General features: G+C 33.2%; 2 protein-coding genes and 2 long non-coding RNA genes across 5 annotated transcripts; 2 read left to right on the forward strand and 2 right to left on the reverse strand.

The window, feature by feature from the left end:
* Positions 1-7,608: 7,608 nt before the first annotated feature.
* Positions 7,609-14,115, forward strand: LOC146913060 (uncharacterized). The gene is made up of 3 exons (XR_015013255.1): positions 7,609-7,744; positions 13,011-13,097; positions 13,815-14,115. It is a non-coding gene; the product is annotated as an uncharacterized LOC146913060 (long non-coding RNA).
* Positions 14,116-14,500: 385 nt separating this feature from the next.
* Positions 14,501-16,302, reverse strand: LOC146913061 (kunitz-type trypsin inhibitor-like 2 protein). Of its 2 annotated transcripts, XM_085716315.1 has the most exons (2): positions 15,925-16,302; positions 14,501-15,810 (listed from the first exon to the last, which is right to left on the reverse strand). In XM_085716315.1, the coding sequence occupies exons 1-2, from the start codon at positions 16,214-16,216 to the stop codon at positions 15,560-15,562; spliced, it is 543 nt and encodes a 180-aa protein (XP_085572441.1). In that variant the 5' UTR covers positions 16,217-16,302; the 3' UTR covers positions 14,501-15,559. The 2 variants fall into 2 exon arrangements, with proteins under 2 accessions (XP_085572441.1, XP_085572440.1); XM_085716314.1 differs by having other exon boundaries at positions 14,501-16,298.
* Positions 16,303-20,604: 4,302 nt separating this feature from the next.
* Positions 20,605-21,649, reverse strand: LOC146913062 (kunitz-type trypsin inhibitor-like 2 protein). Its single transcript, XM_085718571.1, has one exon. The coding sequence runs from the start codon at positions 21,629-21,631 to the stop codon at positions 20,969-20,971; it is 663 nt and encodes a 220-aa protein (XP_085574697.1). The 5' UTR covers positions 21,632-21,649; the 3' UTR covers positions 20,605-20,968.
* A 2,739-nt stretch (positions 21,650-24,388) lies between these two features.
* Positions 24,389-27,540, forward strand: LOC146913063 (uncharacterized). Its single transcript, XR_015015081.1, has 6 exons — positions 24,389-24,530; positions 25,386-25,443; positions 25,612-25,698; positions 25,836-25,946; positions 26,804-27,017; positions 27,109-27,540. It is a non-coding gene; the product is annotated as an uncharacterized LOC146913063 (long non-coding RNA).
* The last annotated feature ends 382 nt before the right edge of the window (positions 27,541-27,922 follow it).

The following is a 27,922-nucleotide window of genomic DNA, read 5'->3' on the forward strand; positions in this document are numbered from 1 at the left end:
ATTCAAGTAAAATTAATTGAACCATTCTTCTTATCTATAAATTAATTCTTTCAATGATTCAATTTTGTTTTTAAGCTCTGATAATATTATTGTGCGAAAAATGAATTTAATTAACCTGGATAGAACTTAGGGGGAGCTTACAAACCTCACCTTAAAGACTATCAGACTCAGGGGGAGTTTGAGCTTACAAACCTCAGATTCTGAGCTTACAAACCTCAGAACCCCAAAGTCAACTTGTTAATTAGATTAACAACAATTGATCAATTTTAAATACTTTTGTTTGTCATCATCAAAAAGGGGGAGATTGTTGGAACAAAATGTGTTTAACAATGAACCTTAAAGGGTTTTGATGATAACAAGGTATTAAAAATTGTAAATTGGACTAGCTAATATTTGTTCAAGTGTACAGGACCATAATTATAAAGTTACATCGTCATTGGTTCTGAATGAGCAAATAAAGAGCTATGGAAACAACAAAAATTTGAAGCTTGGACGCTCCTGAAGGCATCTTGCTACTGAAGAGAAAAAGCGCTCCTGAAGAAATAGCGCTCCTGAAGTAAGCTGCTCCTGAAGAATAGTGCTTCTGAAGACAAGAGGTCCAGAAGCCACATCATCAGAAGCTGCGTCATCAGAAGCTGCAGAAGTCATATCATCAGAAGCTGCATCATCAGAAGCTGCCTCATCAGAAGCCATTTCACCAGAAGCTGAATATCAACTGGATTTGCAAAGAATCAAGAATTGAAGAATTATCAATGCAAAAGCTGTCTATTGGATTCGAAAACACAAACAAAGGATTAGTGGAGTTTTGCAACGGTCATTTCAAAGGTGTTTGAAGGCTTGTGCTTGCAATTTGGACGAAAGCGTTGACATTGTACTTTGTACGAATTGTACAACCACGTTCTCCACTACTCTGTTTTGTGTCCACGCTACAAGACAAGAAAACAGCTCCAGAATACGGTTTCGCCTGCATAGATGTTCCTTTGGATAAGGAATGGATTTCAAATTTGTTCTTCATAGGACAACAGCCAAATCAGGCAAAAGATTATTGGTGAAAGATCAAGCTTCAACAACGACTCTTTGGTGTGCTGGCAATTTCACAACGTCTCTCTCACACCTCTATATAAAGGAGTGAAGACTTAGAGAATTGGTAATGCAAGAACGCTGAACGAAAGACTCACAAGATTTTCACAAGTACCAAACCTCTGCTGAAATTGTTCTGCATTCACTTAGAATTTCTGTGTCTCAAAGTCATATCTTAGAAATTCTTAAGTCCATTGAGTCTGTATCTGATTTGTATTGTGAGCACCTCTGATTGTATATCAAGTGTTCAACCTTAAACAATTTTCTGTGTAATTTTGTTTAGTTAGGAAGTCTCTTGCAGTTGTGCTTGAGCAGGAAGTCTCTTGATTGTGTTCTTGAGCAAAGGAAGTCTCTTGCTTGTGTGCTTGAGCATTGGAAGTCTCTTGCTTGTGTGCTTGAGCATTTGTAATCAGATATTACTCATAGTGAAATCTCCTTGGAAGTGCAAGGGGGACTGGACTACTTCCGGATTGTGGAAGGAACCAGTATAATTGCTTTGTGTCGTTCTTCTTCTCTCTCTCTGTTTTATTCCGCTGCATTTAGATTCTGATTATCACTTCAGAAGCTGTCTCACTTAGCTTCTGATCAGTGTGTTCAGTTTTTAGGAGAAACGAAGAATTTTTCAAAAACACAATTCAACCCCCCTTCTTGTGTTTTTCTCACCTTCAAAATTAACTTTTGAGAAGGTTTTTGGTCTTGACTTTTATGGACAAACTTGATACACCAGTTCTGCAAGCATACCTTGAGAAGGTTTATCTACTATTCCCTTTTCTTCCACAAAGAAAGCATGTTGGTTCTTATTCAAATAAAATTTAGGGACCTTTACCAAACAAAATAGTTATTTATTAATGGAAAATGTTAACCGGTGCCCCCGAGGCACTGGTTAAGGAAGCAAATGTAGAAGTTTTTGCATTGAAAATTGTGTAGTCAAAGCTTCAAAAGTCAAAAAAGTGTCTTTTTTTATTTAATATTTCCTTTTTTAGATACCTTAACCAGTGCCCCGGGGGCACCGGTTAACACAACCCTTTATTAATTGATCCAAGGACATAAGTGTAATTGTTCATTGAGAGAAACTTGAATAAATGAAAAAGAGAACAGAAGTTGAATTCCCGCCGTTCAACGATCATGCAGCCATCCACACCTATGAATCAATGTTCGAATTGATAGAAAGGTAAACACTTTTGAACCCTAATTACTCTCAGAGTTGATTGAAAAAAAATAGTAACGGAATTCCTTAATGAACTTAATATATAATGATCTCTTATTAATCTTATTTTGTTTGTTTTCTATGAATAAATAAGTCTTGTTAGAAAATGAACATGGAATGCTTAGTCCTATGGTTAAGTTTCGTAAATGCTCTTAATATGGTAAAAACGATTAGGTGAAACTGCAAATCGTCTACGAGTTAGATCTATGAACACTTCTTTAATCACTTCCTAAAGGTTTCTATTTTTCTTATAGTTTTTTGGTTGCTTTTCTATGTTTAGTTTGAGTGGCCGCGTTATATGAATCTTGGTACAAGTACTCTTGAATCATTTGTTAATGTTGTAATTTGATAGAACAAAGAACATAGCTCCATGCTTGCCTTTATCTTACAACACATGCAAGTTGTATCTCATTTCATTTTAAACAAAACTAAACTTTACTGTTTTAACTTATTGTATGTATCCATTTTAGACACGAATCTCATAATGATTACCGACTTATTATGATGAATCTCATCTTGCCAAAGAACTTTGTGTAGCCAATAACTGTTTTTGTTACATTTGGGTAGCCCCTCACTTTTCTTTTGTTATTTTGATTTATGATATAAATTTTGAATAATTTTGGGTTTGTATATGATGTATGAGGTTTTGTTTTTGCGTATGTCACTTTATTTTTTAAATTTAAGTTCATACTATTTATTGATCATGTATGTTATAATATAGTAGCTTATGACTTTAGTGAGACAATATTCTAAAATAGCTTTGTTTTTTGATATGATAATGAAGTTAAGGTGATTTTGCGTATAAATCTGCCATGAGTGCACACATCCCATGAGTCAATGATGAGAAGAGAATCATAAATTTGTGAGAGTATGCATAATGCTTCTTTGTTTTGTTCGAATTTTTTTTCCAAAAAATATTCTATTTGTAACTTTAATCGGATCTCAATTATGCAACGAGGTCTGAAGAGTGATGTGGGAAAATGTAGAGATCAAGGATGAGTGAAATTGGCTTCTTAGTTGACATTTGTTATTCCTTGCATTGTTATTCAAGTTGGAAATAGAACAATGAAAGATCAATTTTAAGAATTCGGTTAGACAGTGTTTAAAGGCGAGGAAATCTTTCGCTGACGAGCTAAGATTTTTGATTCATTTTGTAAAGGGATTTCATCTAAATTTCGAATTTCGTTATCAATATATATTTCTTCGTTTATTTTTTATTTAAAAAGAAATAAAGACAAATATATTGATAACGAAATTCAAAATTGAGAGAAGAACCCTCTGCAAAATAAGTCAAGTGTCGAAGTTCCAGGTAAAGGATAATCATCATTATACACTTTTTAACCATATGCTAAAATTGAATCTTCCATTATACCTTAATAACTACTTATAACACTCAAGGAGTAACAAATTGCAATAATGGAATCCCATTACGCCACCCCTTTAAAAAATAATTTTTTTCTTAAGTCTAAACTTGCATAATTAGAGGTTTAGACTTTCAAAAAATCTTCTTGTGTTTTGGTAGATGAAGAAGGACAAGTCTTCATCCCCAGGATCCCATTGTTATCACTATAACAAGTCATCTCAAACAATTGGCTCATCCACACAGTTTCTTCTCAGTTTCATTGTGGCCACAGCCTAAAGTTCTTGTCTTCCTCATTCAAATAAACTGATACATCATCAATTAAGGTTTCAATTGCATTGATTTTTCCGTACCTCTTGTTTTTTCTACTAGTTCTATTTTGCTTTCTTTCATTTGTCTTAATTTGTTATACTATTATGTTATTTGCAACTTTTCTTACCTTATTCTTCATTTTGTCATGGAAGGAACGAAGTGCATTGCTATCATTCATGAGGTATATATTTTTTTTTTTTGGTGCAATTCATGAGGTATATATATATATATATATCATATTTAACTATAATTTCTATGATTCCGTCTCAAATATAATCTCTTAATTGATATTAAAGCTTTTTTTGCCATGTCCACAAACACGTTTCTTTCAATTAAGGGAAGTTGCTTAAAGGCTACATAATATATATGAAACTGATGTATAATATTGAAGTATTTTGTTAACAACCCCCTCTCACGCGCACACACACACACTCGCTCTCTTATATACATATGATTTATATATTTGTGAACCACTCTTAGTTGCGGCTGCAAATTGTTTACAACGTTATGTATGTGTATTTTGCGTTAGAGATTATTAAACTTGATTTTTATTATACATGTTGTTAGTTTCTGTTTGTTTTGAATAGTTTTAAATAAGTAATTTTTGGTTTGGTTTCCTTGTATCAGATGGATCTCAGTTTTGATCTCTACAACTTATTTGCAAACAATGAGATGGAAGAGTTCAGCGTTTCGTGTAATATGTCCGGAAGCAGATTGAAGTGCTTCCATAAATTCAGAAACATGGCAATCAAGGGCGACCAGTTACATAAATTTGAACAAGAGCACTTAGAGTTATTTGATCGTGTTAGGCGTGAATTTGTTTGACGAGTTGATCAACACATTATCGAGCATCATCGCCAAAGTAGAAGGGTGAATTCACTCAGTTTGGATTTCCTATTTGGTTCTCAACACAAAGATATCATTGATCAATGGATTTCTTCTGCAATTGCCAATGGATTTCTTCTGCAGAGATCAATGTTTCCAACAACCATTGCTACTTTTCAACATCTCAAAGTATTGGAGTTGTATCTCCCTGGATGTCAAGATGACAATGATGACTACTTGTTGGTTTTAAATTTGGTTATGCTGTGTCCACGTCTCCAAAATTTATATCTTGGGGTATATGTATTTTATATGATTGGTTACTCATTTAAATGTAGTTCTATAGTATTTTTTTTGGGTCATATTTACAACTAGGGTGGCAAAGGTTTATAAACTCAATTTCTTGGTCATATCATTATGTGGTATTTGTGTTGAGTTTCAGATTGCAAGTCCAAATTTGTGTGAAAATCAAAGACAAAGAAGGCAGCATCCAGAATTATATCATTGTAAGTTGAAGTATGTTGAATTGCATGGTTGTGTTGGCCAAATGATTGAAATTGAGCTTGCTATTCATTTTCTAAAGAATGCGATTTCACTAGAGCATATCACTTTTGGCCTTCATTCAAGACCCTATTTAGGAGGTGGACGTTTGTTCGATGGTTATGACCGTCTTTCTCATTGGACTTAGACTGGGTGCGATTTGATTCGTGAAGAACTTCAAGATTACGTCAATGGAAGTACCAGACGCATATTTCTTTAGGATTAGTCCGAGATTTTACTTACAGAGACATAAATATAACTTCAGAATATTTTGCTTTTTTTACATATGATAGGCGTAGGATTTCTCTCTTTCATAATGAGTGTTTACATTGGTGTCATCTATGCAATGTACTAATTATTATACTATTTCAATTTGATAGTTTCTATTGTTGAGTTAGTTATATATAGTGATTACTTGTTGGTAAGTGCAGAATTTCAAACTTCAACTTTAATCACACAACTTCGAGAAAGAAATACATCTTTCAAGGGAGAAATCATATTAGAAGAAATTTTTTTATAATTATTTTAATGTCTTTCTATTCAACAAATTCCACATTTGTTGGATTGATTTCATTTTTGCAAATTTGTGAGATATTATACATTTACCATTTAACATAGTTGATTTTGTTCGTAAAAAAAATATGTGATTTTGTTAAGTATAAAAATGATGTGTTAATTTTTGCACCTTTTGAATCAAAATTATAATCACTTGGCAGACTAACGATTTCAAGAAATTTATGGTTACAATAGAATGGTTAAACAACTTGCTGAAGAAGGCATGTTCGGTTGATAATAATCACTATATTATTTTTAATATAACAACAACAATCAAATCTTATCATATTAAGTGGGTTCGGCGATATGTATGAAAAAGAACTATATTTATACTGAAAGATTAATTAGGGATCACAAAATTCAACAACAAAAATGTGAAGATAATATGGTTAACAATATAGTTTATAATGTTAACTTTCACCCAAGAAAACAAAAATATGGTAACAATAATGTCTCTCACAGTAAAAAAGATAGTAACTGTACTTTTCTATTTTATAGTGCAAGTCAATTTAACTTTTGAGAAGGTTTTTGGTCTTGACATTTATGGACAAACGTGATACACCAGTACTACCTTAATTAGTAGGTTTTTGGGGACATATACTTATCTCAATACTATCCATTAAGGTAATGAACTCTTGAAATGATCAACATTGATTTTAAGGATGTAAAACTTATTTTGATATTATAGTTATAAAATTTGGGGACCTTTACCAAACAAAATAGTTATTTCTTAATTTTGATCCAAGGACAGAACTAGTGGGTAGATTTTCCCCATCCCTTTTCCTATATATTCCCACCGCCAACAACACTATCACACACCAACTACATTTAAAAACATCTTTCTATCTTTCCTAAAAAAAAACATTTTTCTATCACTTTACCATTTAGCCAAACCGTTCAACAAACATGTAGTCATTTACACCCTATCTCACTTCTCACTTCTCTAGAAAATCTACTAAATAATTTTTGAATTGAAAAGATTTCAAATATATCTCAACCACCAACTTCTATAGTGCATGTTTGGATTTGGTATCATATCGGTGTGTGCAAGAGACACGGGTTGTAAGACCCATAATTTAGCTGCAACTAAATTTAGGGCTTTGTATTTTGTTATGATGTTTTCTTTGTTAATAAATGACATTTTGTCGAAAAATTATTTTGATTCCAAAACTATTATTTTGAATGGAAACTTGAAGAGCAAGTTAGATTATGTGAGGTCTAGGATTGACTCACATATATTGTTTTTCTATTCTGGGTGATTGAGTATGATTTTCATGATGTTTGTTAAGAATGATTATGCTTTTGTGACTTGAGTTAAGGGGAATGCATGAGTATGTGTTTTCTTAATCTTGTTGAGCATTTTTGCGAGTTTGGGAATTCGGGTAGAATCAAATATGAATTCGCCTGCAAATGAAATATTAATGGACCTTGAGAGTCATTATATTCATCCAGGGAATTTACTATTCGCTTTGGGAATTTAGAAATATTATACCCGCGAGTTGAGAAAAGTTCCTATAAGAAAATATTAAAGAATGAATACTGATTTTTGAATAAAGAGATAGCTCTAAAATGTTTGAGACAAGGTCGGTAGAAACTTTGAGACCGAAACCAAAAATATCTAGGTATTTAACTAGATATAATATTTAATTAAGGAAGGGTTATAATACTTGTGTTGACTTAAGTAAGCCAGGCCATTCTCCTAATTCGTGTGGCTAGAATTCAATTTCATTTTTTCCTTATAAATAAGTATACCAAACCATCCTTTCATTCTTAAAGAAAAAGTTACGCATCTCAATCCATGGCTCACTAGTTCCATTACTTCTATTTGGATGTCAACAAAGAGTCTTGGGTGTTTACTACAAATTAAGGTAAAATGGTTCCCTCTCTTTTCCTTTGATTAGCCGTAAACTTAGCCTAGCATGGTAATAAGTTGTTTTCTCACGCTTTCCTACTTAATACTTGAAATAAAAGGGTCGCATGGCTAGATATCTTTTTATATATACTAATGTATGACTGTGGTTGATAATTCTTCAATAGTTCGTATTTTTACATTCATTTTTAAGTAGTTTTAAGTTAAGTTGAATCAATTCATAGTGTTCTTATAGTCAAACTGAGGAAAAAAAGGATTTTGGAAATGTTCAGCTGTGTTATTCATCTGTGTTTTAAATTCTCGCTGACCAAACAAATTCTTGGAGTTTTTGTTCTCTATTTATTTTTTTAGGTTGAGTTGATAACGTGAAGTTGTACTCCAAAAGTCACAGATGATTAATTCAAGGCACATGACCATTTTCCAGCAAAGTGCGCAACAATTTCTCTACTACCCTTTTGGTGAATTCAAGTGTGCTTCCCATTGGTCAGCACGTGGGATTTGTAATTGGCCTTTCTTATTTCTTTTTATTCATGTGGCCCCACAACAACAAACCATAAGACACATGTACATGAAAGAATAATGTGATTGGAGGAAACAAATGATGGATGACGTAATTAACTTGAGAAAAAGGGGAGCAGATCCTCTCCCGTGTACAGTTTCTCCTGTGAAATCACAACCACTATTTCACCATTTCCACATGCGGTCACAACCAATTGAAGGGTCAGGATGTTCACTGGACAATATCCAGTTAAAAGCCCACTGGAGAGGATCCTTGCCCGAGAAAAAGAGGTATATAAGCTATCACAAAAGAAGAAGACGAAGTGGGAAATCGGAGGAGAAAAGAGGGTTACAACACAAAGGTTGCGGCGGCACCATTGGGAGATCAATTGGAGGGTGATTTAAGTGACTTTGATCATCAGTCAACTTTAATTTTATGTGTAATTCTCAATTCTCTTTTAGTTTTTGATAAACATCATGAGTAGCTAGATTCTCAATTGTTAGGGATGAGATTATCTAGATGACAACTTTTGTTCTATGACTTTAATTTGATTATTGAAGAAGTTTATTGAATCATTTTTCTTATCTCTGTTCTTAATGCTTTTATTGTCTGGCCGTCTTTAAATTGATTTACGGTTTATATTGTGATACGGAAGTTGAATTTATAAACGCTTTGAGATAAGAAATTCTTGCCTTTGTAATCTAGGAATAGATGCAAACCCTTGAAACCAATTACGAATTCTTGTTCATTCATGCTTAATTCTAATCTTAAATTCACTAAGGAATTAGGAGTTATTTTAGAATTAATGGTTCTGTCACTGAGGAATTAGGGCAATAATAAATTAGAGAATTCGGTAGTGAATCGATTCAATAGTCATATTCAAGTTGTTAACTCAAGATAGTCATCTAGTGAAATTCATCCCTGACAACTTTATTATTATAAAGTTCAAGTTAATTTTATTTTGCTTAATTTTCATTATTGCAATCAAACAAATTCAATACCTTTTTGTTCAATTAAGTCACAAATATTATTCAGCAGTATAACGCGATCCTCGAGTTCGACACTCGGTCTTACCGTTTTAATTTTACTACTTGAACGATTTCGTACACTTGCGAAAATCGCTATCAAGTTTTTGGCGCCGTTGCCGGGGATCGCTATCAACTTTAATAGGAATTGAAAATTATAAGCAAAAGAAATGCTAAAACTTGTCAAAAGTTAATGAAATTCCTAACCTAAAAGTGGCAAAGTACACTTGAAATTTACCATAATGTCAAGACAAGTATATGACTTATAATCCTCACATCATGACAATTTTCTAAAGGTTTTATTGTAATCAATAAAGTGAGAATTACGAGGACACATTCAAGTCAAGAATTATGATGTATCTTAGACATACTTGACACTTTATTTTTCACATAACTTGCAACACAAGAAATTGGCAAATCACATTCACAAACAAGTAGAAAAAGAGATACAAATCAGAGGCAAGCACATCACAAAACTACACAACAAGTACATGTATAATTTTAACAAAATATCACATCAAAACCTAGCAAAAATTCTCAAGAAAAACAAACCAATCACAAGTAATATCATGCATATTTTTATCAATTTTTATTGTGCAAAACATTCAAAAAAAACACCAAGAAATATACTAAAACACATAGGAAATTTTTTAGGAATTTTAACAAGATTTTTGATGAGACAGGGGTGCAAACAGCAAGATACAGTGGTGTAGTTAGCAAGAAAAACGAAGGAAAAATGAAAAGAGGTCCAGGCCCAAAGGGGAAACGGATCCTGGACTATCCAAACGTATCAGGGACGTTGGATTGATCCAGGATCCTAAAAACCCTAGATCAGACGGTTAAAGGGCGCAGCGCATGGTAAGACCAAAATTGGCGCACAAGATCAACGCACAACAAACAAACACGTGGCAAACCAAAGAATCAAGGGTGGTGATGAAGGGAAAGACCGGTTTGGGGATGAACCAGACCGGTTCAGGCGAATTAGCTCGGTTCATTCCCCTATATAAACAAGGGAACCGGTTTTCTCTTCATTCCTCCCACTCTTGTCTCTCTCTAACTCCTCTCTCTCTCTAAGAGCTCTGCAAGTGGCTCGTCGGAGAGGATGAAGGCTGGTCGGAAACTTCATCTTCTCCGCCGTAACCCCCAGATTCCGATGAACATGCAACTTACATTTCTTTAGAACTAAAAAACACCGTAACACTCGTTTCTTCGTCCTCTATCTGAATCTTTCATTATTTTTTGCAAAAGAAACGTAGATCTTCCTAGATCTACACTTTTAGGGTTCGGTTATGTTGAGATTGATGAAGAACAAGTTGAAACGATGCTTTGATGTTCGTTTTACGATGTGAATCTTCTTCTCTTCCTCTATTTACGAACGTTTTCAAAGAAAAACGAGGAGAGATACGAAGATCCACACCGTTTCGCTTTGATCTGACTTCGCTGATGTATTTTAAAGAAAAAAACTGAGGAGTTTGAACGTGTTTACTTGTTGATGATTGGAAAAAGGGAGAAGACGATGGAATACTTCGATCTTCCTTTCGCCTCTTGATTTCTGAACCCAAACCGTTTCGATTGAGATCCTCTCACTGCTGTTCTTTGATTTGGTACTCGATTCGAAACCCTAGGGTTTTGGATTAGATCGAATTGAACTTTGAACCGTTTTTGCTGCAGATTTCTCTTCGTATTCTCTGATTCTTCGATTTCTCTTCTTCAAATTTCTTCCTGTGATCGCGTCCTACGCTTGAATTGCGGGAAGAAGTTTTACGGTTCAATGATGAAGATTACGCAAGTAATCCCTGAGAACCTTGCTGAATTTGAACATTTTTTGTTGAATTGAAAGTATTTTTGCTTCGATCTTTGGAAACTTGCGTTGATTTTGTGTATTTCGTGATGAATTTGTGAAATTGTGTTTGTTTTGGATGAATCTGAAACGGTTACGGTGGTTTCAGTGACGGAGGAAGTTTGTTAGAGTTCTGGTAGGGTGGCGCGTGGGAAAAGAGAACGGTGACTATGTTTGTGATGAGTTGGCCTCTCTGGAATGGTGATTGTTCTGACTTTGACCTGAGTTGGCACTGTTTTATAGGTGCCAAGTGTTCCTTCTGCCCAATAAAATATTGCCACGTGCCCTTGGACTAAGCTTGGACTAAAATGAATTATGGAGTGATCTGCAATTTTTAAATCTTTGGGACTGAACTGCAATTTTGACAAGTTGGACTAATATGCAATTTTAAGACTTAAGAGGACTAAAATATAAATTGAAAGAGACTTTTTAAAGAAAAAATAAAATGAAAAGAAGGACCTAAGTGTAATTTTCGAAACTTGGAGGACTTGAAATGCAATTTTAGGAATTTTAGGACTAAAAATGAAAAAGTTAAAATAAAATTGAATTAAAATTTGGTAAATGGAAAACAACGTAAAGTGAAACCAATAAAAGACACAAAACGGACTAAAACAAACCAACTACTTAAATGAGGTACTTTAAAGTAACCTCCCTCTGCCGAAATTTTATGTGAAATGACCAAAATGCCCCCTAGGGACTAAAACGACTAAAAATGACTCAGATGCAATTTTAAAATGATTTTTTAACAAGGAATTAAAGCAAGAGTTTATTCAAACCAATTGAAAAGACTCAGAGACAAACTTTTGAATTTAAACAGAGTTTTAATACATGAAAAAGACCAAAATGCCCCCTAGGGCTAAATTGACCCGAAATGACTTCAAATGCGATTTTTAAAACGGTTTTTTAGCAGGGAAATAAAGCAAGAATTTATACAAGCAAATTAAAAGACTCAGAGACAATTTTTTAGGGATTAAAAAGAATTTTAACACAGGAAATGACTAAAATGCCCCTAGGGGCTAAACTGACTCAAAGACTTCAAATGTGATTTTTGAAATGGATTTTAACATGGAATTAAACAAAAATTCATTCAAACCAATTGAAAGGACTCAGGGACAACTTTTCAAAGATTGAAAAAAAATTTAACATAGGAAATGACTAAAATGCCCCTAGGGGCTAAACTGACTAAAAAATGACTCAACTGATATTTTTGAAATGAATTTTGACATGAGATTGAAACAAGGACTCATACACACCAATTGAAGAGACTCAAACAATTTTCAAAAATTAAAATGAGTTGAATGCAGGGAATGACTAAAATACCCTTTTTCATGAATTTTGCAAATAACATTGAAATAAGATGCAGAGGAAGGTGCAATTGATCAAGGACAAATTCAAATGACTTGAAATGCAAGAAAAGAAGAATTGAGCTAGTATTTTTAGGTCCAAAATTAGGGTATAACATTTTGGGATTCACCTGAACATGAAAAGTATTTGTCAAATTGTTTGGAAATCTTTAAGGTCTCTCAGAAGACTTAGAGTATTTGAGAAAATATTTCCTTGGGTGATTTTAAGGTCTCACATCGAAGTATTTGGAAGTGTCTTAGAAACACTGTTATTTTGAGATTTTGTCTTGAGAACAAAATATTTTGTATAATTGAGTATTTGAAATAAAATTTTTGATGGGAAAGAGTTCCCTGGACTCATTTTTGGAAAGTTTATGGTCATGATAAGACTTAAATTATTTTCAAGGATTTTGAGACGAATGTCGTGTTGGAAAATATTTTATTTATGTTTTAGAAAATATCGAAGTTGATCGTATTTTCGTGAATTGCTAAGGTTTCACCTAGAATGGGTAGGAAGCTTTAGAGCCGGTATTTACCTAAGTTATTGTATCTGTTAGGATACTTAGCTCGAGGGTTTAGAGACGTTCCTAAGGTAGATGCTTACGAGTTGTAGAGCTGTACATTATAAGGAATGCTTTGCTCAGGTAAGGGGCACTTTCTTAAACATCATAGTTACTTAAATGCCTGGATGATGTATGTGCTATTGTGTGTATTGTGAATATAATATGTTAAGTGAATGTGTTTGCCCAGTGTGGGATTTGTTTGCAATCAACTTGATTATGATATGTTGATGTGCGTTGCTTTCATATGATTTGTGAATAAATATATGAAATGCATGTTGATTTAAGAAATGTTGTTTGATATGAATTGAAAGATAATATGTGAACTGCCAGTTGAGGCATGTTTTTATACTACATATGTTGAATGATGTATAAGAGTTGCATTTGCACATATTGAGTGGACAATATATGCTCATGCATTTCATGGTACGTGTTAGTCCGTTGGACGCACGGGTCTTATAGTACGCGGTAGTCTGTGGAGACGCACGGACGCGCGGGGTGTGGACTGCCGTGAAGGAACCCACCTTAAATCTATGAGAATCAAGACTTTCTTACCCTCTGCGGAGTGGATTATTCCGGAATCATTTGCATGTGATAGGCCAGTGGAGGTTGTATCACACATGTAGAGTCTGCATTTGCTAGGCTAATTGTGCATCATTATATTTTGTGTGAGGAATGTTTATGTTGATGCCATTTACCATGATAGTATATATGCCTGCAGTATTTTTGTAATTATGTTGTTATTAGATCGTGACCCTTTACATTAATTCGTGGATCGGGCTTTGCCCCATATCCAAATAGGGAGTGTGCTTTGCGGGAATAGCAAAGGCTTTGGTGGTGTAGCAGTTTGGCAGTCAAGCTTGATGCCATTGGTGGGATCTTGTACCATGTCATCCCAGTTCAGAGTTAAGGATCAGCTTAAATGTTTTACTTGTGGTGTCTTGTGTTTATGTATTTTTACTTCTTTTGTTTGGGCACCGCTGTAAATGATACTACCATGGGAAATGAATACTCGAACACTAATTTATACTTTCGCAGTGCATGATTTGATATTAAAAGCTCATTGCCTAATATTGTTTTATAAAATGTGACATTTGATTCAGATTGTATTGTTGGTAATGCTTTCAAAATGTTTTACTTACTCTGATTTTAAATTAAAGACGATCCTGAATCCTTTAGTGCATGGCATTGAGTTATTTTGATTGTGTCGTTTTGAAGTTAGGCAATTCTCAAAAGATAGAATAAGGGGAAATAATGTGTTGGATCGAATGAATTTGGATGTTGAAATGACATGAACTTTTTTTTTTTAATTATTTTCCCCATTTTAATGAAATGAAACCACAAAGCAGTAAAGTCTTTTACCATCTCCCAATTAAATACATTATAAAAATTTGGTGGAAAATAGAGTACAAGATCGATACCAACAAAGCATGAGCAAATATTTTATTAATTTTTAATTATATCATACTTGATGAAATTGTGGATAGTTGAACCATCAATCTATAAAAATTAACCATGTAAGTAAATTTGTGGATATTTTTTTGAATTTGTCGGTAACACTTACAAACTCAAGGGAAATGCTAACTGGTGCCTCCGAGACACCGGTCAGCATAACCCCAAACTTAATCATGCATATGTGACTATCATTGATTGTTGGATTTGGATCCTCTCCAGCCTTATTTTCTCCTGCCATCCCTCCTGCTCTATTCTCAGCGGTTTGATCAATCCATTGGTTAAAAGAGAGTTAATAAGAGAAAACCAACTATAACGGGACAGTCAAAGAAGGTCCATTCACATCACTTTCTCTCACAAGACCTTTTTTATTTCATCTCTACTTCACCACACAAGGCGGCTATGGATGACGGTCTGCGAATAATTTATCATCAGGCAAAAGCTTTATACCTCCATTCTTGTGTTTTTCAAAAGCAGTATTCTTAAAAAAAAAATCAAGGAATGATGAAAGGATAAATTATTAATTACATATCAAATTAGATTATATACGTTAACGTTGTATATTTCAGATCTGCAAAACATTATCACTTTGAATGGTTCAGTGCGGGGTGTAAAGAGTGTGTTCTTAATTGGGATGTAAACAATTGAAAGTTGAAACTGTAAAGAGAACAAACCATAAAGATGAGAATTGTTGTAGCTGCTTAGAGAAAGAACATAAAGATGAGAATTGTTAGAGATGAAAAAGAAGAGTTTGATAGCAGATAGGGAACTCTGCGGAGCAGCAGGACAGTGAAGAAGAAAACAAAAATTGCACACAAATCTCTCTCCTAATTTGCTTTGTGTCAAAAAAAAAAATATTTGCTTTGCCATTATTACTGATCCGTTGGATTAATCAAAGGGAGGAGAATAGTGCAGGAGAGACTGCAGGAGAGAAAATAGCAGGAGGGGATCCATATCCTTGATTGTTAGATAAATTGCATACAATTCTTCAAGGGTAGCCTTGATGTCGCCTTATTCTAAATCGAGAAAGGAACACACCATAGGAACAACAATATTTACATAACTTATTCAATGCATTCTAGTTATTCTAAAATTCAAAGCCTCACATCCATAAGAATTCCAGATTCAAAAGAAGGAGCATCAACAAAGACAACAGGATAAGGGTCTTGGACATCTTGATCAGCTTTCAAAATCATACGCAAACGTGATCCACCATCTTTGGAATTATTCCATCTCATAATATCAAGACAATTTTGTTTCCCAAAATCATCATTACAGAATCCAAGCTTATAAGCATTTTCATATTTCTGAATATAAAATGTGCCATAAAGTATTTCAGGAATGTCTGAATCAAAAGCACCAATAATAACATTAAAATTAGGAAAATCATAAAACATTAACCATTGTGATGATTTAACACAATTAGGCTTCTTAGTGAACTCAATCTTAAGGTCAGTACCTGTCAAGATTATACCATTGCTTATTCCTTGTATGGTAAATTTCACCGGTAAACCTGTGATATTTTCATTTTGCAAGATAGTAATAGGACACTTTGAATCGCCGGTTTTTGCTAGTCTTAGTCCACCTTTATGGGGGTCTTGAGTTGCTGGAAAAATGTAGTATTCACCACCTGGGATGATAGGGTTACCATTTGTGTCCAATACTTGCTCATCATTTAAGAAAGCTAATGAAAGATTGGTGATGAAAGAAAATATGAGGAAGAAAAGGGTGAGTGATAAAACAAGCTTCATATGGTTTGCTTAATGAGTATATAGATGATTAAGGATGTTGTTTATTTTGTATTGTACTATTGTGGTGGGTTAACTATACCTATGTCACACTAAATTTATAGTAGTAAACAAGTGAAGATGAGCTTCCACTTGTTAATTAGGGGGATATAAAAGTGGTTTAGTGGGGTAATAAGGAAATTGATAACATTTTGACAAGTGTACGAAATCGCTACTAGTAATAACTTGATAAATCAGAACCTCTTCATATATATAGAGATTGTTTTTAATTTTAAAAATATAACTGATTGAATGTAATTACATATGTCAGTGTCCGACACCAACACGTAAGGGACATATTAAATACACATTCAATTTGAAGTGTGAGTTCTATATAAAAGACGAGACATTAGTCATTAACAACTAAAATGACAAATGAAAAATTAAAAAATAAAATGACAAGTTCTTTTTCTTATATGATTTATTTTATAAAATCATGGATGTCGTCTTTTTCTTGAGACGGCAATTAGATTATATGTCGTCTTTTTCTAGTTCAGCTGACATGCATCAAGTGATAACATTCTTAATTAATGCCAAAAATGTATGCCAAGCTTGCACAATGGGAGATATTGGGACATTTCAGATTAGAATAATTTATTTTTTTTAACTTTCTAAAGACATAGTTGGAACAACCTACTAAACCTCACCCTAAGAGAATAATTTCCCCACCATTAGAAAACCAATCATCAGAAACACATCTCTACCACCTCCTAGGAGTGATATATTAGTCCATCAATTTGTGGCTCCTCGTAAACCTCTTGCGCGGCCACCTTCGAAACATTAGTTGCTCTCTTCAACACTCATTCGTTTATTAGGTGAAATTCATGTAAATGTCATACTTTCTTCATTTCTTTATTTAATATATATCATTTTGTTTCAACCAAACATGAGGTGGTAGTTAAACATATTACACGAGACACTTTCTTTTCTTTCTTCCATGTGTAAATAACATAAAAATTATTAACTATAGCCGAGTAAGTATAGGACACTGAAATCAATTATTTTTCTTTCCCTAACATTACTTAATTAAATTAAAACACTATTTAATTTTGTACCAAAAAATAACTATCTAATTAATTACTATTAGTAATTGTTATAAAATATATCAAAAGGACAGATCAAAGATAGAAAAGGTGATATTTTTTGTATTATTTTGAAGTTCTTTATGGTTAATTTTTTTTCAAGAAAGCTACATTTTATTTTATAAATATATAAAAAAAGACACTGAAAACTTAAAAAAAAAAATCTTAATGGATGAAATTCTTTTTTTATTTTATTTTAATGGATGAAATTCTGTTCACTAACTATTTGGTTAAACAAAAAACTTATAAAGAACTTCAAAATCAGTAAAACTCATTTTAATCCTTTAGAAAGATGGTAGGAACTACGATGTTGACCTAGACTAAAATATTTTTATACTATTTAGAGATTAAAGTGGGTGTTGCAATTCTTCTCAGAAATTAAAATGGATCTTTACTCCAAAAAAATAATGCAACAATTAAAAAAGTGTGGAAATATTGACTTGAATTTATACCCACCACCTGGAAAATCTTATGAAGGTCATCTCGTACATGGATAAAACACATAGTTTTTGTTCCAAAAATTCAAGAACTTAAGTAACATGGTGTTTTCCAGGGAAATAAAATAAGAGATTTCCCAGGAAAGTTTCCACGTTACCTCACATCTTGATTTTTGTTAGCTTTGATGCATGAAGCATGTGATTTTGTCATGTGAAATGAGAATGTACGTAACAGTGACTCAGTGAGCGAGCTTTGTTTGGGTTTTGGGTTTTGTGATCGTTTTCTTTTTTGTTATTTGTTGCTTTTACTTTTTTGGATTTTGAATATGAGATAGAAGATGAAGAAGATGATGAGGTTGGTGATATAGTTGTGATATGAGGTTGAGGTATCGCCAATAATTTTCTTTTATAGATAAACGAAGCACTCTCTCTTGTTTTTGATGATGTTTAATGCTTAATAATTAATACTATCACCTCAAATCATCTTTGGTACATAGTGAACAGCTTGCAACAATTCTCTTACATGTAAAATATATATTGCTTTTAATTTTTCTTTAAGAAAATGAGTTTGTTGTTTATATCATTTTGGGTAATATCTTATAACTTGTGCATTTGATGCTGCAGGGAGCGGTTGAGGGAGCAGAAATAATCATGCATCAATTGTAATTTTCAGCTTTATTGTACTCCCTCCGTCTCTAAATTATTGTCGTTTAAGGTTTGTGCACGGTTATTAAGGAAATGATTGATTGTGTTGATTTCAATGGTAAAATTAACATCATTTACTAAAATACCCTTATTAATTGTAGTTAGTGGAGTAGTTAAGTTTGATGAAATTCAATAAATAAGGGTATAATAATGGAAAATAATAATAAATGCTGCATTGGTATTCTAAAGTGACAATTATTTTGAGAAAAAGAAAAAATGCTAAAGAGACTATTATTGTGAGACGGAGGGAGTATGTTTTTTTGTTCTTCTTTTGTTCTCCCCCTCTTATTTTATATCCCATTTTAATTGTGCATATTTTTTATTTTAAAATAATCATATTTATTTCAATGATAAAATTAGTTTTATTTATTAAAATGTTCTTAATATTAATTAATAGAATAGTCGGATAAATTGAGATACACTAATTAGTGATATTTTATTGAATTTTTTTTAAGAATGAAATAATAAAAATTAAGTAAAACGCTTTGCAGACATCCACTGCTAACTATTGTGACATTATTACTGTCTCCACCTGATGAATGAAGATTTTGTTAATGCTAGTGAGACACATTTGATTAGTTAACTTGCATTACAAGTTAACTAGGACTTTAACTGTAACTCCCTCCCTTTTATTTAATTATTTTTATTAAGTTAGAATTTATTTATGTGATTTAATTATTTATAAGAGGTGTTAGTATTTTATTACGTGGCATATTTCTATTATTTATTAGAATATGAGAATTATTAGTGTAAGTAGAATTAGGGGTTAGAATAGAAAGGAGATTAAGTTGTTGGGCCCAAATAGATTTAGAAAGAATAGAAAGGTTATAAATAGAGGAAGCTAGGTTGAGAGAATAGTTGACAACGTACGTTCAAGTTTTGGAGAAAAGAGGAGAAAAGAAGGAGAGAGAGCTGCGATTTCTGCAAAATTAAGGTAAGGGTGAGACTATCTTGCTTTAATATTAAGTTGTAAATCATTAGATTACATCTAACAAAGTTGGGGAGAGTTTGTGAGATTAAGAGGATTAGGGTTTTGAGTGAAGAATTGAGGATTAATGGATGAAAATTGTTAGATTGATGTAGAAACTGTGAACAGTCCTTAGATAATCCTTAGAATGATTATTGGAATAGTTTTGAGGTTTAAAACATATGATTAGATGAGAAGTCGGTGAGTTTAAGAATTAGGGTTTATGAGCGATTTTGATGATTAGAAGATGAAGAACCGTAGAATTGATGAGAGAATCATGAGCAAACCTTAGATATCCTATAGGAATGTTATTAGAAGTAGTTTGATGGTTAGAAACATGAGAATGGATGAAAAGTTGAGATTCTGAGAAAAAGTGATTTTAAGTGTTTTTGAGAAATAAGTGATTCTAGGATAAGCTGTTTTGGAGATTTAAAAATATGATTTTTCAGTAAAATATGATAGGATTTGTCGAATAGAACGCGTAGGCGAAAACGGAATCGGATTCGGAGTAACGGTTAGGTTTTTACGGACGAAACGGTGAAACCGAAAAAAATGGGACTGCACAGAGCTGCGTCGCAGGTGGGCTACTGCCTTCCCACGCCTGGGCGCAGTTTTCCACGCCTGAGCGCAGCAAGGCAGCCCCTCATGGGTGACTGCTTGTTGTGCTTTCGTTGCGTGTTGTCAGAACTTCGATTGTTGCGTTCTTGTGTCTTTTTCACCCGTTTCCGTGTTGAATTAGCTCTCGGTGCAAACATGAAAGTTGTAGATAATTGAGTTAGCTTTCTAATGGCTTTGGAGTGACTAGAAAATTATGTGTAGATTTTGAGTTTTGATGAAAATAGTCCAAGTGGGTCTTCAGAAAACTTTAAGAAAACTTAGCATAACTAATCCCAAGTTAGTCCAAAAACTTATGGTTGGTTTCCCAACTTCAACTTAAGTATTAGGGATTTAGTTGAGGTGTTTTATGAGTATTTGGCTTATGTCTCATTGATCAAACTTGATTTGCTTTTGAAGAATGTTTTGGACTTTGATATGAATGTAATTGATTAATGTATATGTGGTTATTGTTGTTGATATGAAACCACAAAGCAGTAAAGTCTTTTCCCATCTCCCAATTAAATACATTATAAAAATTTGGTGGAAAATGGAGTACAAGATCGATACCAACAAAGCATGAGCAAATATTTTATTAATTTTTAATTATATCATACTTGAACAAATTGTGGATAGTTGAACCATCAATCTATAAAAATTAACCATGTAAGTAAATTTGTGGATATTTTTTTGAATTTGTCGGTATCACTTACAAACTCAAGGGAAATGCTAACTGGTGCCTCCGAGACACCGGTTAGCATAACCCCAAACTTAATCATGCATATGTGACTATCATTGATTGTTAGATAAATTGCATACAATTCTTCAAGGGTAGCCTTGATGTCGCCTTATTATAAATCGAGAAAGGAACACACCATAGGAACAACAATATTTACATAACTTATTCAATGCATTCTAGTTATTCTAAAATTCAAAGCCTCACATCCATAAGAATTCCAGATTCAAAAGAAGGAGCATCAACAAAGACAACAGGATAAGGGTCTTGGACATCTTGATGAGCTTTCAAAATCATACGCAAACGTGATCCACCATCTTTGGAATTATTCCATCTCATAATATCAAGACAATATTTATCCCCCATACCAGTATCACAAAATCCAAGCTTATAAGCATTTTCATATTTCTGAATAAAAAATGTGCCATAAAGTATTTCAGGAATGTATCCATCAGGAACACCAATAATAACATCAAAAATGCCATCATCATAATCAAAAAACATCAACCATTGTGATGATTTAACACAATTAGGCTTCTTAGTGAACTCAATCTTAAGGTCAGTACCTGTCAAGATTATACCATTGCTTATTCCTTGTATGGTAAATTTCACCGGTAACCCTGTGATATTTTCATTTTGCAAGATAGTAACTGGACACTTTGAATCGTCGGTTTTTGCTAGTCTTAGTCCACCTTTATGGGGGTCTTGAGTTGCTGGAAAAATATAGTATTCACCACCTGGGATAATAGGGTTACCATTTGTGTCCAATACTTGCTCATCATTTGAGAAAGCTAATGAAAGATTGGTGATGAAAGCAAATATAAGGAAGAAAAGGGTGAGTGATAAAATAGGCTTCATATAGATAATTGAAGATGTTGTTTTTTTGTATGTTGTGGTGGGTTAGTTACATATGCTCTATATATATAGTAGTAAAGAAGTGCAAGAGTATTAATTTAGAGTCCAAAAATTAATTAGGGCATAAAAGAATGGTTGGAGGCTGAGCTAAGGGGATTAAAGACTGGAGTAATGCCAAGGTTGATAACAATTTGGCAAGCTAAGTGTGTACATAATTACATCTACTAGTAATAAAGTGATAAGTGTTTGAGAAGTATAATCGTCTTCATAGAGATTTTTATTTATTTTATCCATGCAAACAAAGTTATTCGTACATAGGAAATAAAAAGAATACAATGATTTTTAAATTTTGATAGTTTCAAGAATCAAAAGTAAAATGTAAGTAAAAATGAACGATAATAAAAAGGAAAATAGATCTCAAATTCGAGAAAAAGACTTGATTGGTTACATACATAAATATTTTGCATTTAAACCACACATACATTAACAATTACATCACTCATTTATTTCAATAATTATAATAATAATATTTTGATCTAAATACAAAGGTTTGTGGTTGTGGCCAACTAGGGGTGGGAATAGGTCAGGCCGCTCGTCAGGAGCCTATGACTCGGCCTACTAAAAGATCGGCTCGGCCTAACTCGTTTAATAAATGGGTCAAGCTTGAGCTTTTTAAAAAGCCTATTAATCCTTTATATCTAATCCTAGCAAACATGCTTACCCTAATTCCCTAACCCTAATCCTAATTTTTGGCTCCAAATTGTTCCAGCCGTTAGATTAATCTATGTTGCTTGATTCAAATGATAATTTCCCTCCCCTATTTTGAATCTCCACGTTAGACTTCCCAACCTCATTTAATTGCTGTATATTTCCCATGTATTGCTACTATTTTCAAACCATACAGAAACGTGTGCCTCTTTCTTTTCCTTTCTGGCGCGTGTATTTTCCAAGGCGCTCTCTCTCTCTCTGTATTCATCACTGCTTTCTCTCTTCCTCAAGCTTACTCTCTCTGTCCACCACACCACCGCCTAAAATATTACTATGCACACCGCCTCTTTCATCCTTTCTATCTATGGGAACCATGACTATGACCTAACCTCCCCATCTCTCTCCTTTTTTCTCTCACACCTATTTTCCAATGCCGCCGCCGCCACCACCACCACAGACTCCCGCAGCCAGAACCCTAGCGGAGCTCTGCAGTACCACCGCCGTCACCTGTTGCAGCACCAACTCTAATAATTTCCTCACACTCAAGCCTTTCAACTTCGCCGCAGCCATCTTTGATTCCGATCAATTCAGAATCGCTCCTCTTCTCTTTCATTTTCTCTTCATCGTTAATCTTCTCTTCCATTCTCTCAATCGTTGTTATTCTCATTTCTCAGCCACTGCTCTTTTTCATTTGCCTCTCTTTCATTTCCTAACCGTCTTCTTCCTTAGATAATTTCGGCAATGCCGTACTGTTCCATGGCTATCCCCGCAACCTCTGATGTCTAAATCAAACCAATCAATACCAGAAACCACTGTGAGAACAGTAAGACTGAGCGCGAGAGTGATCAAATTGAGAAGAGAATCCCACATTAGTATGGCGTTGCCAGCGGTAGAAGGCTCTCGATAGTGGTTTATGCTGTTTATGCGGTCTCGTTGGCGGTTTATGCGGTTTTTATCGTCTACACGATGTTCGTGGCTAACAATGAAGGTATATCCTGCCATGTTATACACTCTTACATTTAATTTTCAGGCTTCTCTCACAAATCAAAATAATCGTTCATATAAATAATCGTTGGGATTTGGATTTTTTGTTTGTCAATTTAGGGGTTTTCACTATTTTTGACTTTGTAGTTTTTCTGGATGTGGATTCGATTTTTGGTTTCTTGAATCCATCAATGTAAATGTCAATAAAAAGTACTTGGATCTCTTTAATTGCAATTCCTTTTGTTACTCCCTCTCCCATAAACAACATATTTCCTAAATGTATGGATGTTTGATTGTAATTTATATTTGAGTCAGAGACTTTCTTTCTTTTCTATGATAAGCTGAATTAATTAATAACACTACTGTGTGTTGCGTATTGTATCATATGTCTGTTGTTCATATGATTTTTTCAATATTACCTCTTTATTTTATAACCATGTTTGTTATTTTTATATTATTCTAATTCTAATTTGTTTTGTTCAGCATGTAGACCATATTTTAACTCTGATATGATTTGTAATTCTCCAATGGTTTAACTATTTTTTTTATATATATTTATCATGCAATTGAATGCATTTGTAGCAAAAGGCAAACCTAAACTTATGAGAATTGTATCAGATAATTAGATAACTCTCAGCCAAATAAATGATTGAATGGTAGTAGTTAATAATTTGTAGTTTTTTTGTCCCATGCCTCAGCTAAATTACAATATGTCCTTTGGTTCAATATGCCTTTTTGTTGAGAGTTTTTATTTGTTATTGTTCTTTTTAATTGTTGGGTCAATCTGAAGCTATCTTTGATTCCGACCCAACACTTTCTTTTTGATCAAATCAGAATCGCTGCTCTTCTCTTTCATTTTCTCTTCATCGTTGATCTACTTTTCCATTCTCTCTCAATCGTTGTTATTCTGCATTATTCATAGCAGTTACTTTAGAATTTTGTTGTGTTCCTCGGGTGTTTTTGGCCTATGAACTGATGTTTTACGACAGAGTTTCTGGTGTTACATTACTGCAGCGATAGCATATATGTGTTTATTCTTTTCCTGGGTTCTAATCTTTCTACGCCTGATCCAGTTGCAGCATAGTGGCTTTTATTCTACCAGTTGCAGCAAGTGATTTAGTACAATATAAACTGCAGGTTTTGTTGAAGGGTAGTTTGGATCTCATTGATGATGGTTGATTGTAACTACTGAGCTCGGTGTGCATTGCAGGTAACAAAGTTGTTTGCATTCTGTTAATACCCACATTCTCTTTATTTTCAGTGTTTATATTTTAATTTTTTTTTAGCTCTTATAGATTCCGTTTGTGTATATTCTTTTAATGTTTGTTTTGAACTTTTAAAGCAAGACAAGCCCTCATGTATTTCAGAATTGTTAATTTAAAAATGTGATAGTTTTGCATATGTCAACCAAGTTTTAGATCCGACAATTTTTTACAATCTAGCAAGGTTATGAGTTGCAACATTAAGTCTCCTAAATGACTAACATTGGCACTTCCTAATTGTTCCATAAGTAACTTACAGTCCAACATAATAGAATAAATAGCAGCAACACAAAGGTTGGTATTCAAACATTTAACCAGTGGCTGCATTAAACGAAATGGGGTCTCAGTTTGCAGGTTAAGATTCATAACAATTTGAACCATCTTGCACCTAGAGCTATGACTAGCTGAGGATCTACTTCATTATGTTCCATCTTGCATGTAGAGAATTCTGCTGAACCGGTTTTGTCATAAATGACCAGTCGCCAACCTTTTTACCCTCTCTAAAACAGCTGATATCCACAAGATGGTTTTAATTTCATGCACTTTCATGCTCATTGCTGGGAATTGTTTAGTCATTGGATGAGAATCTCTCTATATTTTTCTTTCTTTAGTCTTTTGAAATTTGGATATACATTGATGAATAAATTTGGATGAAGATTTTGGAAGTTGTTATCATATGTTTTGCTTTTACACATACGTATGTTTTTTATGTCTCACTAGATAGAAAATTAATGATAATAAAATGGTAGGTTTATTTTATTATTATAATTCAGTTTTCTATTGGGCATGTATATGGACTGCAGCTGGATTGTAAGCATTTAAAGCACATGGTTGCTGCCCATATAGACATCTTATTTTGAGGTAATTTGAGGATTCATGAAGTTAAATTTTCTAGAAGTTGGCTTTTTCAATTTGGACTCATCAAGCTATATAGGCATATATTAGTATCAAGCCAAGAGCAACAATAAACTATTAAAGGTGCACTATTAAAGGTGCTAGATACCTTTACCTTTATCCTTATCCTTGCAGCAATAGGAGTGGACTCAGTTGGATGTATGGATTTCAAGAAAGCTTGCTATGTGTTTGGATATTGATGTTGGATCCTTAAAATTGATGGTAATTTGACCGACTAGATGAAGTTATTGGTCCTGATGCCTTGAGTTTGCAAAACTGACTAGAGTAGATTATAAATTACTCCTTTTTTCCTTTTAACTTTTTAAGCATGTTTACTATATTCAAATTGCTTATTTCAGATGTTCTTTATGAAGGAATGTAATCAAATTTGAAGGCTATGAAAGAAGGAATTGAGGAACACAAACTGATGATGTTGCATATTAAGAAAATAAAGTTAAGAGCTTAAATTGGTATAGTTTCTGTCTTTTTTTTTCTTTCTTCCTGCAATGGTTTGATAACATTTTAGTATTAAGTGTAACTATTTTGATTCTATAAATTAAAGGAACCTTGAAATTAAGTTGAAAGTTGATTAGTGTTGGATAAAAAAACCTGTTTTAGGAGAAAACCAATTAATGAAACAATTTCTGAAAAGAAGTTCAAGCATCCAATTTTATCAATTGTTTCTAGAGTTCTCAGTGTGAGTTTTTTTTCTCTCATTTTTTGTGATCTCCCCTAATTTGTTTATTTGTCTTCAACAAGTATTTTATATGTTTGGATCTGTTCTTAAAATTTGAGTGATTTTATGCAAACCAAATCTATGATTTTGATGTACATTTTCTTTATCTTTAAATCAAATATTTTGAATGGTCCCAAAATTTCACAAAGTGAGTATTGCATCATGGTTTCCCAAAATTTTAAATATTTTGAATGGTTGACAGAATTTATCAAAGCATTGCATCGATGATATCAGATGTTCTTTTATTTGCTATTGTTCTTAACATTTCTTCTACAAATTTTGTTTGTTTTGACAACAGTTGAAAACATAGATATATGGTTCTTAACTTATTATGAAATAAGCAAATGAAGGATCAACTTTTTGTCTTGCTTTTCTATGTTTTAACATCCAAGTCTTTATTATTTTCAAATCATTCAGGTTAACTATAAATATTCTTAAATACTATGTCATGAATGAATGTATTGGTTCTGCACGCAAGTTGATTTGATCAAAAAATCTATAGACCTTTATAATATTACTTCGCTGACATAGCCCATTTTGTTTTGCTTTTGCTTTAAACAAAACCCCACCACCACCATATATCTTCCTCAGTTGGTATTTTTGCATGGTCAGTTATATGTTGCAGTATCAAGAGTTACCTCAAGGAATGATTTGAAAATTTTGATAACTGATGAGTATGGGAATTGCATTAGCTTGACCACAAACGTGGTGTATAAAGAAATTTCCAGAAATGTGTAATGTATGAATTATGAAGTCATATCAGTTCCATTCATTCTGTCCAGATCGTGTTTTGGCACGTAGAGAGGTAAATGCTAGCTTACTGTAACTAATTATGTAAATAGACTACCAATTGTGAAGCATGTGTAATTCATGTTGTTTTTTATCTGTTTATGCAGGCCATTCTGATGTACAGGTGAAGATGCTGGGTTTTAATAGTGGTGAAGTTCGAATGTGTTGTTTTCGTGTAGATGAAGTATGCATGGGATTACAATATAACTTATGAGTGAATACGTTGCTATTAAGGTCCTGAAAAATGTGTCAATATAATGGACCATATTTTTGGCTGTTATTCTCCAATTTTTGGGTTGCGAAATGGATGAAGTAGCTTTTTAAGTTTCTGCTAATAGCTTATTTGGTACTGTGATGTAATGGTTATGCTGCTTTATTCGTGTTTTGTTCGTGTGTTCAACATGTATGTATTATCACGAATTGAACCATGATAATGTCCATTTATTTTGTGGTCATTCTATCAATGCCCACTATGAACAACAAGGATTTTGAATTAATATCATTATATTAAAATTCACTATTTTCATTGTTTCCAATAAGTATGCATGTGTATAATATTTTCCAAGTGTAATTAACCACACATGATCAACGAAATAGTTTAATTAAAAAAAAACATTACATTACAGTCATATATCATGAGACCATACATAAGTTTTGCACAATGAAGACAATCATTGTGAAAAGTTCATATTATATTGAATTGCAAGTAATGTCTTAAACTATATATGACCCGTGTGGCAGCACGGGTGAACGATCTAGTTTAATTAGGTCAGACTTAGGCTTATAAAAAAACCTATCAAGCCTACCAGGCCGGCCCGTATACGAGTATATTATATTTTTTCATATATATTTTTTCATATATATTATTTATTTATATATATATAATCAAAAAAAATTACTGATCCTTCAAATTATCATACC

This window comes from Medicago sativa, chromosome 6 (genome assembly GCF_051527215.1).
Source record: "Medicago sativa cultivar Bolivia chromosome 6, Bolivia_mono, whole genome shotgun sequence".
Lineage (NCBI taxonomy): Eukaryota > Viridiplantae > Streptophyta > Magnoliopsida > Fabales > Fabaceae > Medicago > Medicago sativa.

Coding starts and splice junctions, on each gene's coding strand:
- LOC146913062 (XM_085718571.1), bottom strand. CDS start 21,631: ATGAAGCCTATTTTATCACTCACCCTTTTCTTCCTTATATTTGCTTTC.
- LOC146913061 (XM_085716314.1), bottom strand. CDS start 16,216: ATGAAGCTTGTTTTATCACTCACCCTTTTCTTCCTCATATTTTCTTTC.